This window comes from Anolis sagrei, chromosome 2, assembly GCF_037176765.1.
Source record: "Anolis sagrei isolate rAnoSag1 chromosome 2, rAnoSag1.mat, whole genome shotgun sequence".
Taxonomy (NCBI): domain Eukaryota; kingdom Metazoa; phylum Chordata; class Lepidosauria; order Squamata; family Dactyloidae; genus Anolis; species Anolis sagrei.
This window is the reverse complement of record NC_090022.1, coordinates 1011759-1027174: the sequence shown is the minus strand read 5'-3', so window position 1 is coordinate 1027174 and position 15416 is coordinate 1011759. Positions and strand designations below refer to the sequence as shown.

The 15416-nt window shown below is 50.9% G+C and overlaps 2 protein-coding genes across 3 annotated transcripts in view; both read left to right on the top strand.

Annotated features, from left to right (window-relative positions):
* Positions 1-14262, top strand: part of LOC137096227 (zinc finger protein 665-like) — a 45197-nt gene extending 30935 nt beyond the window's left edge. Inside the window, exons 3-4 of one of the 2 annotated variants that reach the window (XM_067464929.1) lie at positions 6588-6651; positions 11924-14262. In XM_067464929.1, the coding sequence (XP_067321030.1) occupies positions 12166-13470 (1305 nt within the window). In that variant the 5' untranslated portion in view covers positions 6588-6651; positions 11924-12165 and the 3' untranslated portion in view covers positions 13471-14262. The remainder of the gene's footprint in view (positions 1-6587; positions 6652-11923) is intronic. The other variant, XM_067464930.1, reaches the window with a different exon arrangement.
* LOC132764002 (zinc finger protein 214-like) overlaps positions 1-15416 on the top strand; it is a 353977-nt gene that overhangs the window by 30949 nt on the left and 307612 nt on the right. The window lies entirely within an intron of this gene.

Here is a 15416-nt window from a genome sequence, read left to right as displayed (position 1 = left end):
CAAATATGTTTTACATGCCCTGCAGAAAGCTGGTAAGTCCCGCAAGGCACAGACTTCAGGTGGCAGAGTATTCCAGAGCGATGGTGCCACTGCTGTAAAGGCTCTGCGTCTGGTTACTGTTAGACGCAAGGTCTTAAAACTGGGAACTTCCAATAAATCTTGGTCCTCAGAACGGAGGGATCCGAGTTGGTAGGGGGTGAGGCGGTCCCTCAGGTACATCGGCCCCAGACCATGCAAGGCCTTAAAGGTGAGTACCATCCCTTTGAAAATGATCCGGTGCTCAATGGGTAACCAATGCAGCTGGAGTAAGATTGGTGTTATGTGGCATCTCATCGGAATTCCCGCAAGATGCCGAGCAGCTGCGTTTTGTACCAACTTGAGCTTCCGAATCACCGACAGAGGAAGGCCAGTGTAGAGGGCGTTAGAGTAGTCCAGTCTTGAGATGACCGTGGCCTGGATCACCGTAGCTAGGTCGTCCCTGGACAGGGAGGGGGCCAGCCGTTTAGCCTGCCACAGGTGAAAGAAGGCGGTTCTGCTAATGGCGGAGACCTGGGCCTCCATTGTCAGCAGAGGGTCCAAAAGGACTCCCAGACTCTTTACCAATGATGACGGGCATAGCGCCTCACCATTCAGGGTAGGCAACTGGACGTCCCCACTGCCCGGTTGACCCAGCCATAGGATCTCCGTCTTTGCTGGATTCACCCTCAACCTGCTGGCACGCAGCCATCCAGTCACGGCCTCGAGGCACTGATGGAAACAATCGGGTACAGAGTCCGGTCGGCCTTCCATCTTCAGCACAAGCTGAGTGTCATCGGCGTACTGGTAACACTCCAGCCCAAAACCTCGAACCAGCTGAGCAAGTGGTCGCATATAGATGTTAAACACCAGAGGGGAGAGAATGGCCCCCTGAGGAACCCCACAAGATAGAGGGGACCTCTCAGAGACCAGGCCTCCCCTCTCCACTCGCTGTCCACGGTTGTGAAGAAAGGAGGGGAGCCAGTTTAAAGCTCTCCCCCTGACTCCAACAGCAGGGGCGGTAACTGGAGGGAACTGAAGAATCTAAATCTGTCAGTTCTTGTGGGGTTTTTTCGGGCTATATGGCCATGTTCTAGAGGCATTTCTCCTGACGTTTCGCCTGCATCTATGGCAAGCATCCTCAGAGGTGAGGTCTGCTGGAACTGGGAAAGAAGGGGTTTATATATCTGTGGAATGACCAGGGTGAGACAAAGGGCTTTTGTAAGTTGGGCTAGGTGTGAATCTTTCAACTGACCACCTTGATTAGCATACAATGGGCTGACTATGCCTGGAGCAAACTCTTCTTGAAAGGTGATTAGATTTCCCTGCCTGTTTTTCTCTCTGCTGTTTTTGCTGTTGCAATTTTAGAGTTTTTTTTTAATACTGGTAGCCAGATTTTGTTCATTTTCATGGTTTCTTCCTTTCTGTTGAAATTGTCCACATGTTTGTGGATTTCAATGGCTTCCTTGATGCGTGTTTGGGTAATGCTGCGTTTGGTGGTCCCTATGTAGACTTGTCCACAGCTGCATGGGATATGGGTGACTCCTGCAGCCAGGAAGGTCAGGGGTCTAGGATGCATGTGGTAGGCCTCGCCTCCCCAAGAACCCTGGTGACCTCGTCGAGTTGAACAGATCAAAATGAATCCAACAAAACTGGACAAGCAGATGCTTGAGTTACATCCTCAGAGACTGCCGTTTATGTGGTGTCAAAGCCCGAACATACTTTGAGTCTGCAAAGTACTCAGCAAATTCTTCACAGCGCGCTGCCGAGTCGTCAGGGGACCCACTCAAGGTGGGATTCAACAACCCTCTGACTACTCGAAACAGCTCTGCTGGACAGTTCCTTGCGGACGCAATATTGGCCAAATAGAAAGCATTTTGTGTGGCCTCTATTGCCACGCCATATGCCCTTAGATACAGGCATAGGGTGTTCGATTTGGCTCGCTGGGCTTTTTCCGCCACACGCTCTCTAGCCAGCTCTTTGTTCACTTCAACTCCACCAGCTCCTCATTAAACCAAGGAGATGGTTTAGCTCAGCGACTTAAGAGGGGGCGCTCCGGAGCAATCATGTCTATTGCCCTAGTCAACTCCCTATTCCAATGAGCGACCAGGGCATTGACAGAATCACCATCCAAGGCGGCGGAAACATCCCTAAGACCTTCCTGAAATCAAGATACTCTGTAACCAAGACATTCCTCCTAATCTTCTGACCACGTCTCTTCTCTCTCCTTGATGCCAGGGAGGCTTTCTCCGATGTCTGGGGGAAGTTCTAGTGAATGTTGGAAATGCGAGAGGAGAATGTGGGGACACTTCACCCCATGTGGTGGTCTTGCAAAGAGCCCAGGAATCTTGGGACCGAAAGAGGTGAAGAGGGAAAGGTCGGGATCCTCACGAGAGCAGCAGGGCGTGACTTGCTGGGGATGCTGGGTGAGGGACTGGGCGAGGGGCACGGATGAGGGCAGCCCACCCCTCTCTGCCCAGCGATGGGAAGGACCGGCCACTCTGAGGCAAGGCAGAAGAGGGGCCGAGGGAGGGGCGTGACCCCGTGGAGAGGGACAGGCGGAGGGCGTGGGTCAGGGAGGAGGAGGAGGCCTGGGCTCATCCCAGGAGAGAGAGAGAGACTGGGGGGTCTGGGTCTCTCCTTCCCAGCAAAGAGGGAGGGAGGGATGGATGGGGACACACTCCCTCTGGTGGTCCAGGAGAGAGGCAAAGGGGGAGAGTCACAGAATCCTGGAGGTGGAGGAGACCTGGTGGGCCATAATCCAGCCCAACCCCCTTCTGCCAACAAGCAGGACAATCGCATTCAAAGCCCTCCTGACAGATGGCCATCCAGCCTCTGCGGAAAAGCCTCCAAAGAAGGAGCCTCCCTCCCCCACACTCCCTCCGGGGCAGAGAGTTCCACTGCTGAACAGCTCTCTCTCATAGTCAATGGAGTTCTTCCTCATGTTCAGGAGGAATCTCCTTCCTTTCCTGTAGTTGGAAGCCATTGTTCTTCCCTTGCGTCCTAGTCTCCAGGGCAGCAGAAAGGAAGCTCGCTCCCTCTGCCTGGAGACTGGTGACGCGCCGAGCGGAGGCCCATTCCCATTGGCCCATCCCGGCAAATGTCCTCCCTCTCGGAGGGGCAGAAGAAGGAAGGAAAGAAGGAAGGGAGGGCGGAGAAAGGGGTTCGGGGGAGTTTCTGCCTGGCGACCGTTGACGTCAATGACGACGGCGAATTCCTATTGGCCGGTGCTTAGCCTTTGGCAGAGAAGGAAGGAGGCTCTAGTGTTCCCTACTCCGCAGTGCCGCGAAAAGCCCCGCCCTTCTATGGGCACCCAGCCCGCGGCAGCCAGGTTTGGTCTTGGCGGAAGCCCAGCGAGAGGGGCCGGGCTGCGTGTCCTAGAGTGGCTCGGGAGGCTCGGGCGAGGAGGCCTTTCCCCGTGAGCTCGTCACTTCCGGAGGGGAGAGAGAGAGAGAGAGAAGGAGGAAGAGGAGGAGCCAAGGACGGCGAGGAGGAGGAGTCCTTCTTCTTCCGGCGAGAGAGAAGCCCGAGTGCGGGTGAGTGAGTGTGGGCTAGGCCTGGATCCTTTGCGTGGAAGGCCCTTCCTTCCTTCCTTCCTTCCTTCCTTCCTTCCTTCCTTCCTTCCTTCCTTCCTTCCTTCCTTCCTTCTGGGCCTGGGCTCCGTCTTCTGGGGGGCGGCCTCTCTCTCTCTCTCCGGGAAACGCCCCCTCCTCCTCCTCCTCCTCCTCGGCCTCGGAGCCCGCCTCTCCCTCCCTGGCTCCCTGCCTGCCTCCCTCCCTTCCTGGCTCCCCTTCCTTCCAGGCTGCCCCCCCCTTCCCCCCAGGTGAGCGCGGCCTTCTCCCCTCCAGAGCGGGCCATCCTTCTCTCTCTCTCTTTCTTTCTTTGTTGACCACCTGGATCAGCCGCCCTTCCCTCTCTCTCTGCGCCTGATGATGGGGTCAGGATGGATGGCCTTTGGGGTCCCCCCCCTCAGACTGCCTGGAGTTTCGGAGGAGCTCCCTTCCTCCCTCCCTCACTCCCTCCCTTCCTTCTGTGGAGGTTATAAGCCGAGGCTGGGTGGCCATCTGCAAGGAGGGATCGGGTGGCGCCTTCCTGCTTGGCAGAAGGGGGTTGGATTGGATGGCCTCGAGGGTCCCGCCCCACTCTCTCCTGCCCTGGACACTGGGGAGGCTTTCCTGGGGGTCCAGCGGGGCCTCCTCCTTCTCGGGAGGGCTCTCAGGAGAGGCTGGGTGGGCATCTGTCGGGAGGGCTTGTGCAGTGTCCTCCTCCTTCCTGGGCTGGGGGACCTTTTCAGTCTCTTCCAACTCTGTGTCTCACCATTTATTCATTCACGACATCTCTCTGCCGCCCTTCTCACCCCGAAGGAAGGAAGGAAGGAAGGAAGGGGACTCAGAGCGGCTCACAAGAGGCATTTACACACAATAGATTATATTATTTATCTACCCGAGGAGGAGGAGGAGGAAACCCAGGCGGACTCCACAGCCGACCGTCTTTCCCTCTTCCTTTCTCTCTTTCTTGACGACCTTGATCAGCTGCCCTTCTCTCTCTCTCTCTCTCTCTGTGCCTGATGGGGTCAGGATGGATGGCCTTTGGGGTTCCCCCAGGCTGCCTCGGAGTTCGGAAGAGCTCCCTCCCTCCCTTCCTTCTCTGATGGTTTTGAGCGGAGGCTGGATGGCCACCTGTGAGGAGGGATCGGGTGGTGCCTTCCTGCTTGACAGAAGGGGGTGGGAATGGGTGGCCTCAAGGGTCCCTCCTGACTCTCTCCTGCCCTGACCACCCTGGATACTGGGGAAGCTTTCCTGGGGGTCCAACGGGAGGGGGGGCTCCTCCTTCCTTCTCGGGAGGGCTCTCAGCAGAGGCTGGGTGGACATCTGTGGAGAGAGCTTGTGTTGTGTCCTCCTCCTTCCTGGGCTGGGTGACCTCTGGAGTCTCTTCCAACTCTGAGTCTCACCATTCATTTATTTCTTTAGGACACCTCCCTGCCGCCCTTCTCACCCCGAAGGAAGGAAGGAAGGAGGGAAGGGGACTCAGAGCGGATCACAAGAGGCATTGACACACAATGTATTATATTATGCACATAGCACAGGATCAGTATTGTATTCACATTATCTATGACTCTATTGTACTCTACCACTGTACTGTAATATCATTAGTAATATTACATGTTCTATAAAATATATATTTATAATATATTATTATTATTATTATTATTATTATTAGGGAGCCCTCGGAGGCGCATTGGGTTCAACCCCTGTGCTGGCAGGACTGAAGACCAACAGGTCGCAGGTTTGAATCCGGGGAGAGGCGGATGAGTTCCCTCAATCAGCTCCAGCTCCTCAAGCAGGGACATGAGAGAAGCCTCCCAGAAGGATGATAAAAACATCAAATCATCCGGGCATCTCCTGAGCAACATCCTTGCAGGCGGCCAATTCTCTCACACCAGAAGCAAATTGCAGTTTCTCAAGTCGCTCCTGACACGACAAATTAAAAAAATATATTATTATTAGGATTATATTGTATTACATTATAATATTATAAATATTATATGTATACATAATATATTACGCTATACTATATATTATTCGCTTACCACAGGAGACAAGGTGGGACTGTCTTCCGCCCCCCCCCCTCTTCACTCTGGCCCAGAGCAGCACGTGGTGCCCTGCAGTGATCATGGGGGGGAGAGGGCAGTGCCAAAGGGGCCCCCTCCCTCCCTCCCTCCCTCCCTCCCTCAGGCAGGCACTCTGCAGCCCTCCATTCCTCCCCCCCTCCCCCTCCTTGTCCTTCTGGCTAAAACCTTTTACCTTTTCCTTCGGACAGGCTTTTGAAGAGGGAGGTTTTGAAGATCAAGTCAGGGGGTGTTGTGCTGTTTGAATATTTTTGGTGGATGTTACCTGTGATTTTTTTAAAGTGCTGTTTGTGTCTAATTCTTTTTTATTTTTGTATATTTCTATATTTTAAATTGCATACTAATGCTTTCATGTCAAGCCGCTTTGAGTCCCTTTGGGAAGATACGGCAGGGCAGAAATGCAACAACAACAAACAACTCTAAGCGGTTTTGGTCCTTGGTCAGTGGACGGAGTGATTCAAGCCCAGCGTTCTCATCCAATCAGATCTGGTCCTTTTCCCTCCCTCTCTCAGGCCGGTGAGTGAGAAGCCCAGAGCTGAGCGAGAGATTCTCCTGAATGGACTGACCGGTCCCCTCTTTCAGGACGGAAATGGCAGGCCTCTCGTGCCTTGACTTCAGGCCTCTCTTGTTCCAGCTGGACTTCTGCCTGGCATCCATTCCGTCCTGGTTCCCTCTGGATTCCTTCTTCGTGGCCCTTTGCTGACCTTCCATTTCTCCTTCCATTTTTCCTTCTTCTTTGCCCCCCCCCCCCCCTTCTCATCCTGCTTTCCCAGTTTCCATTGTCCTTCTTTGGGGGCACTAGAGATCTCTTCAAAATGGCCCTTAAGTTGATCCAGCTTGCCATTGGCACTAGGGATTGATCCATTCAGAATTTCCAGTGGTTTCATCACTTCTGTACCTTCAGCCAACATCGTCTTATGTTGTTTTCCTTTCTCCATTTTAGGAGGTTTCCACTGAACGTTGGATTTGTTATTTAAACACTTTTACTCAATCGATGTCGTATTTTGGTAAGTTTTCAAATAAATGTCTTTTGCAAACAAGCTCCTATATTTCATTCTTGTTTCTCCTCCCCTTCCTTCCTTCCTTCCTTCCTTCCTTCCTTCCTTCCTTCCTTCCTTCCTGTTTTCTGGGTTATCTCTTTGTCTATATCAGCTAGAGATCCCTGTCCGTATGCAATAGGTTAACAGGGTATTATATCGTTATAATCAAACGCTTGCCGGTAGAGAGTCACTCCTTCGTTGTCTCCTTTCCTCCTCCTCCTCTAAATAGCCTTTGATTCCAAAAGGAGATCTTGAGGGAAGGTGATCACGTTGGGAAAGTGGGTCGGGGTTGGCAGTAGAGATGAAAACACCTGTAACGATGATGTGCATGTACGTCTCTCCTCCTTGCTTCCCCCCAATGGCCATCCATCTAGGGCAGTGGTTCTCAACCTGAAGGTCCCCAGATGTTTTGGCCTTCCACTCCTAGAAATCTCAACAGCTGGTCAACTGGCTGGGATTTCTTGGAGTTGTAGGCCAAAACACCTGGGGGGACACAGGTTGAGAACCACTGATCGAGGGAGCGGAATCCCCCAGGAGACCCCCAAAACTCACGGCTTCCCCCATCTACACCACTGTTGCCCAGTTTGCGAAAGTCTGCGCTTCTCCTTGGCTTATTTCTGTGTGGCCAGGTGAACTCCTGCCCTCATTTTGAGCTCGTTGGAGGAACTAATCTTGCTAACGACTACGGACAGAGCTTTTCATCATTTAGTCTGCCGCCATTCCTAAACTGGAAGTCCAAGTTGAGGTCTTTGAATATCGAATGTTTCTAATTAGACATCCATACATCAGTATGTTTGCCAAATTGGATGCTCTGAAGAAGGCCAGTTCACTTGCCACATGCACAATGGAGGACCTTCTTGCAGCAACACCAGAAGCACTCCAAGGGGCCAGATACTGGTCAAAGGACATTTAATCAACTACCAAACTCTGTATTTTGTATTTTGTCTGTTTGTTTGCTTTGTTCTGTTAGAAATGTAATATAATTCACTGGTTGCTGATGACTTGATAAATAAACAACAAATTCGGCCCAAAATCTACAATAGAACATTGGCAATTCCAAAAATTACCCATAATACAACTAAACAAGCTATTCGACGCAAAATTAAGAAGGATATATTGGCAAATCTAAAACACTCTCCTGACAAGGTACAGCTGAAGTGCCAGGATGGTGGTCTCTCCAGGTTAAAAGTGGTGCTGTTCAATGCTAGGTCAGTAAATGGGAAAACTTCAATTATCAAAGATCTAATCCTAGAAGAACAAGCTGACCTGGCCTGCATTACAGAGATCTGGCTGGACGAGGGGGGAGGGGTGAATCTCTCCCAACTCTGTCCACCAGGTTACTCTGTGCAGCACCAACCTAGACCTGGAGGGTGGGGAGGTGGAGTCACGGTGGTCTATAAGGATTTTATCCCCATGATCAGGTGCCCCATCCCACAGTCATCTTCCTTTGAGTGTATCGGCATTAGGATTAGTGACCGGGACAGGATAGGGATTCTGTTAGTGTACCGACCACCCTGCTGCATGGCAGTCTCCCTACCTGAGCTAGCAGGGGTGGTCTCGGACATGGCTTTGAATTCCCAATGGCTTTTAGTCCTGGGAGATTTCAATGTTCATGCTGAGGCTCCCCCATCAGGTGCGGCTCAGGACTTTATGGCCGCCATGGCAACCATGGGCCTGTCCCAATTAGTATCTGGACCCACCCATAGTGCTGGGCACACATTGGACTTGGTTTTTTGTCGGATGGGATGAAGGTGACGGGGTGGAGGAGCTGACCATCGCTCCATTGCCATGGACCGATCACCACCTGATCAGGTTTAGACTCACTGTGCCTCTTACCCTCTGCAAGGGTGGTGGACCCATTAGAATGGTCCGCCCCAAGAGACTTATGGATCCAAATGGTTTCTTGGTGGCTCTTGGGGAGTTTCCCACCTCCTTGGCTAGTGACTCTGTCGATGCTCTGGTCTCTCGCTGGGACAGTGAGATGATTAGGGAATTGATACAATCGCTCTGGAGCGCCCCCTCTCGAGCAACAGAGCTAAACCGGCTCCTTGGTTCACTGAGGAGCTGGCGGCAATGAAGCGAGAGAAGAGGAGGCTCGAGTGTGTGTGGCGTCAGAGGCCTACCAAATCAACCCAAACATGTCTGAATACCTTTCTAAGGTCCTACGACATGGCAATAGTGGCGGCACAGAAACTATTTCTTGCTGCCAATATTGCATCCGCAAAGAATCATCCAGCTGAACTATTCCGAGTCGCCAGAGGACTATTAAATCTGCCTAAGAGCGAGATCCCTGATGACTCGGTGGATCGCTGTGAAGCATTTGCTTGTTTCTTTGCGGATAAAGTTGCATTGATCCGGTCAATTGGTTCAGTTCATTTCAATTGGTTCAGTTTGAGGATGTAGACAGGATCCTTGGGGAAGTGAGACCTACCACATGCATCCTAGACCCCTGCCCCTCCTGGCTGATAAAAGAAGCCAGAGGGGGATTGGCGGAGTGGGTGAAGGTGGTGGTTAATGCCTCCTTAAAGGAAGGAAAGTTTGCAGCGAGCTTAAAACAAGCTGTTATAAAACCACTGTTGAAAAAACCATCACTGGACCCCACTCGATTCGACAGCTATTGGCCAGTCTCCAATCTCCCCTTTTTGGGCAAAGTCGTGGGATGTGTGGTGGCGACACAACTCCAGGGATTTCTGGTAGACACTGATTATCTAGATCCAGCACAGTCTGGCTTTAGGCCGGGACATGGAACTGAGACAGCCTTGGTCGCCTTGGTAGATGATCTTCGCCGGAGCTTGACAGGGGGAGTGTGTCCCTGTTAGTTCTGCTGGATCTCTCAGCGGCCTTCGATACCGTTGACCACGGTATCCTTCTGGGACGCCTCGAGGATATGGGAATCGGGGGTACTGCTTTGCAGTGGCGCCAGTCCTTCCTCGAGGGACAGTCCCAGAAGGTGTTACTGGGTGACACCTGTTCGGCCCCACAACTGTTGTCGTGTGGGGTCCCACAGGGTTCAATTCTGTTCCCGATGTTGTTTAACATCTACATGAAGCCGCTTGGAGAGATCATCCATAGTTTCGGACTAAGATGTTATCTCTACGCAGATGATGTCCAAATCTGTCACTCCTTCTCACCTGTCACCAAGGAGGCTGTCCAGACCTTGAACCGGTGCTTGACTGCTGTGTCAGACTGGATGAGAGCTAACAAATTGAAATTGAATCCAGACAAGACAGAGGTCCTACTGGTCAGTCGTAAGACCGAACAGGGCATAGGGTTACAGCCTGTGTTAGACGGGGTTCCACTCCCCCCGAAGACGCAGGTTCACAGCTTGGGAGTGATCCTGGACTCATCGCTGAGCCTGGAACCCCAGGTCTCAGCGGTGGCTGGGAGAGCTTTTGCACAATTAAAACTTGTGCGCCAGCTGCGCCCGTACCTTGGGAAGTTGGATCTGGCCACGGTGGTCCACGCTCTTGTTACATCCCGAATAGATTACTGCAACGCACTCTACGTGGGGTTGCCTTTGAAGACTGTCCGGAAACTTCAATTAGTCCAACGAGCAGCGGCTAGATTACTCACCGGAGCATCATACAGAGAGCATACCACCCCCTGCTGTGTCAGCTCCACTGGCTGCCGAACCAGTTCCGAGCACAATTCAGAGTGCTGGTTTTGACCTACAAAACCCTTTACGGCTCCGGCCCAACGTACCTCTCCGAACGTATCTCCTTCTACGTTCCACCTCGGAGTTTAAGATCTGCTGAGGGGGCCCTGCTCTCGGCCCCACCTTTATCACAAGCAGGACTGGTGGGGACAAGGGACAGGGCCTTCTCGGTGGTGGCCCCTCGCCTGTGGAATGCACTCCCGGGGGAGATTAGGTCATCAACATCCCTCCTCTCCTTCAGAAGGAAGCTAAAAACCTGGATGTGGGACCAGGCCTTCAGGTAATCTGGGAGATGGACAAAGACAACCAATGACGACCAGAGTAGGAAAAGACAATGACATTGCTAAATGGCTTACGGATTATGATTTGGTGAACATTGACCACAAGATGATTTTATTGCTGCTAGTATACTGTTTGAATGTTTTAGTTAGTTATAACTGTTGACATTGTATGGTAAATTTGTGTATTGTACATTGTATTGCATTTTGTGAATTATTAGGCATCGAATTGTGCCTTTTGGAAGCCGCCCTGAGTCCCCCCCTAGGGGGTTGAGAAGGGTGGGGTAGAAGCACCCCAAATAAATAAATAAATAAATAAATAAATAAATAAATGTGAATGTGATCAACAAACTCTCTGGTTAATTGGGGGACCATTTGCCTGGTGGCACATGTATACAATGTTCTGCTGGCACTACCCAGATGACAGTCTCTGCTCACCTGGCAGGTGATCCTCAATGAAACCCCTGCAAATGGGCCCTGAGGGCCGAAGAGGGGCCTGTAGTCGATGCAGTGAAATTGCTGGCTTCCCTTCTCCCCCTTGAGCCATAGCAGAGCATCATCACCTTCCATCTCCTCTGTACCCCTTCTCTCGTGTCCTGCTGCTAGGCTGAGTGCCTTCCACCCTGTGCTTCTGCATCCCTATCTCCATTTTTGTGGTCTTGGTGTAGAAGTTTGCTTTGTTTGTTTCCCTTGCATTTGTTCTGCCTGATGTTTCACACCTTTGTGGTATAGGTTTTGTAAGAATGCAATATGTCAAGGAACTTTGTGGCCGAATGTGCTCTCAATGCCTCCAGGTTCCTCGCTTTAGAAACGTGGGGCAGGGATCGCACTGCAGGGAAAGAGAGGGTCAGGAAAAAATTGCTTCAGTTGGAAGAAATGAAGTATTTTTCTCACAAGACTGACCACTTGGAATGGTCTGCCCGTACAGGTGGTCACTCAGGTGTCTGAGTTGGGATGTGAGGAAGCGGGATCCAGGCAGGAAACGCTTTGCAACCTTAGACCTTTCTGCGCTGACCATATTGTTAGAAGTCTTCCTTTGCAAAGATTGGATGACACTCTGGACACACTGCAGTTCAAATAATCCCATACAGGGAATCGTGGGCCACTCTCCCCTCTTTGCAGGGCTTGCTCTTTGTTGGGCAAGGGTTAAAGTACTTATCAGCAGGCCAAGGCTCTTCTCAATAGGACCGCTCTTTCTCCTTTCTGCTCCGGCATTGGCTACAGCACTAAGCTATTGTTTTTATTGTTCAATGAGGTATTTCTGTGCTCTGCTCCTGATAAGATTTTCCTCTCATTTCTCTGGCAGGTAACCTCTGAATGAACATTGAGAAGAACACTTCCCTTTGGCTTAGGTCAGGAATGAAATTACACAACACTCACAAGAAATAAGTCGGAGACATTATATTTCAATCTCCATAGCTGTGTATTCAAGGAGGAAAGGGAGGATTGTGCTGTAAACAGTAGAGCAATACAAAGACTGAGAAGAGGAAATCAGGAGAACATATCTGTGACCTTCTGGCATAATATTTGAATCATAAATGTAAAAGAATGGAAAATCTCAATTCCTTGTCAAAGTTACACACAGGGGAGAAGCGACATAACTGTATGGAATGTGGGAAATGTTTCACTTTCAGAAGTTCTCTTACTACACATCAACGAACTCACACAGGAGAGAAGCCATATAAATGCATGGAATGTGGAAAGAGCTTCAGTCACAGTGGAGATCTGCGTACCCATCAAAGGATCCACACAGGGGAAAAGCCACATAAATGCATGGAATGTGGAAAGAGCTTCAGCCACAGTGGAAGTCTGCGTTACCATCAAAGGGACCACACAGGGGAGAAACCACATAAATGCATGGAATGTGGAAAGAGCTTCAGGCAGAGTGGAAGTCTGCGTATCCATCAAAGGGTCCACACAGGGGAGAAGCCACATAAATGCATGGAATGTGGAAAGTGCTTCAGTGAAAGTGGACATCTGCGTATCCATCAAAGAACCCACACAGGGGAGAAGCCACATAAATGCATGGAATGTGGAAAGAGCTTCAGTCAGAGTGGAGATCTGCGTACCCATCAAAGGATCCACACAGGGAAGAAGCCACATAAATGCATGGAATGTGGAAAGAGCTTCAGTCAGAGTGTGAATCTGCGTATCCATCAAAGTGTCCACACAGGGGAGAAGCCACATAAATGCATGGAATGTGGAAAGTGCTTCAGTCAGAGTGGAAGTCTGCGTATCCATCAAAGAACCCACACAGGGGAGAAGCCACATAAATGCATGGAATGTGGAAAGAGCTTCAGTCAGAGTGGAGATCTGCGTACCCATCAAAGGATCCACACAGGGGAGAAGCCACATAAATGCATGGAATGTGGAAAGAGCTTCAGTCAGAGTGGAGATCTGCGTACCCATCAAAGGATCCACACAGGGGAGAAGCCACATAAATGTATGGAATGTGGAAAGAGCTTCAGTCAGAGTGGAAGTCTGCGTTACCATCAAAGAACCCACACAGGGGAGAAGCCACATAAATGCATGGAATGTGGAAAGAGCTTCAGTCAGAGTGGAGATCTGCGTACCCATCAAAGGATCCACACAGGGGAGAAGCCACATAAATGCATGGAATGTGGAAAGAGCTTCAGTCAGAGTGGAAGTCTGCGTATCCATCAAAGGGTCCACACAGGGGAGAAGCCACATAAATGCATAGAATGTGGAAAGAGCTTCATTCAGAGTGGAGATCTGCGTACCCATCAAAGGATCCACACAAGGGAGAAGCCACATAAATGCATGGAATGTGGAAAGAGCTTCAGTCAGAGTGGAAGTCTGCTTTACCATCAAAGAACCCACACAGGGGAGTAGCTACATGTCCTATATACTTGAATATAAGCTGACTGAATATAAGACGAGGCACATAATTTAGCACAAAAGCTGGGAAAACTGGAGTCCTGGCCATGGATATACAAATAAGACATCCCCTGAAAATAAGCCATAGCATGTCTTCTTGAAAAAGAAATAAAAGACAATGTCTTATATTTGGGAAAACACGGAGGGAGCAACTTTGTTTACTAGGACGCAATGGAGCCATGGCTTCAGACCACAGGACGGGAGATTCCACCTGAATATGAGGAAGAACTTCCTGACTGGGAGAGCTGTTCAGCAGTGGAACTCTCTGCCCCAGAGTGTGGTGAAGGCTCCTTCTTTGGAGGCTTTGGAGCAGAGGCTGGATGGCCCTTTGTAGGGTGTGGTTTGAATGCAATTTTCCAGCTTCTTGGCAGAATGGGGTTGGACTGGATGATGGCCCAGGAGGTCTCTCCCAACTCTAGGATTCTATGTAACGAGATTGGGACCCACTAATAATTCACCAGTTATAACAATGAGGGGACATTTGTTTATTGTGGGTTTTAGGAATGAGTTTATTATATTTAGAAACTAGGGCTGGGTAACCACGGAAAAAATTGTTTCTAAACTCGATTTGTTTCCAGGGAGCGCTAGCGTTTCCGAATTCTAAATACTTCTGAAATTTTGAGATTTCAAAGTTTTGATATTTACGAAATTTCATTAATTTCGAATCGATTCGTTAATGGCGGACGCGATTGCGCAATATGCTAAAAAAACCTCCAAATGGGACAGGGGGGACTTCTGAAGAGAAGGAAGGGCTTCTTCCTCGGGAGGGAGTGGGGGAGGGAGGGGTCGGCCACGGAATGGTTTTTGGGGTTCATGTGTCCCCACGACTGTCATGTATTATTATTATTATTTATTTATTATTTGCATTTATTTACCGCCACTCTCAGCCCGAAGGCGACTCGTGGCGGTGTACAAAACATAGAACATAAAGACAACAATTACAATAAATTCAGGATCATAACACACATCTAACTAACACACAGCTAATTAAGCTAAAAATCCGCTTCGTCTTGTTTGGGTCACAGTCAGTCTCGTAGTCATAGTCCATTCCAGTGGTCGTTCCAAAGCATAGCACTTAATTGAAGGCCTTTTCAAAGAGCCAGGTTTTCAGGCCCTTGCGGAAGGCCAGAAGGGAAGGCGCCTGTCTAATTTCAGCGGGGAGGGAGTTCCAGAGCCGGGGGGCCACCACCGAGAAGGCCCGCTCTCTAGTCCCCGCCAAGCGTGCCTGTGAGGCAGGCGGGACCGAGAGAAGGGCCTCCCCGGATGATCTCAAGGTCCTCGTGGGCTCGTAGGCCGAGATGCGGTACTCAAGGTATTTTGGGCCGGAACCGTTTAGGGCTTTGTAGGTTAGCACCAGCACCTTGAATTGGGCCCGGTAGCTAATCGGCAGCCAGTGGAGCTGGGACAGCAAGGGCGTTGTGCGCTCCCTGCGTCCCGCTCCGGTTAACAACATGGCTGCCGCGCGCTGGACTAGCTGGAGCTGCCGGGCCGTCTTCAAGGGCAGCCCCACGTAGAGAGCGTTGCAGTAGTCGAGGCGGGATGTGACCAAAGCGTGTACCACCGTGGCCAAGTCAGACTTCCCAAGATATGGGCGCAGCTGGCGCACGAGCCGAAGCTGTGCAAATGCTCCCCTGGTCACCGCTGAAACCTGGGGATCCAGGCTCAGCGATGAGTCCAGGGTCACACCCAAGCTGCGAACCTGCGCCTTCAAGGGGAGTGCGACCCCGTCCAGCACAGGCTGTAACCCTATACCCTGTTCGGCCTTGCGACTGACCAGGAGTACCTCTGTCTTGTCTGGATTTAATTTCAGTTTGTTCGCCCTCATCCAGACCGTCACAGCGGCCAGGCACCGGTTCAGGACTTCGACAGCCTCCTTAGTAGCAGGTGGGAAGGAGTGACAG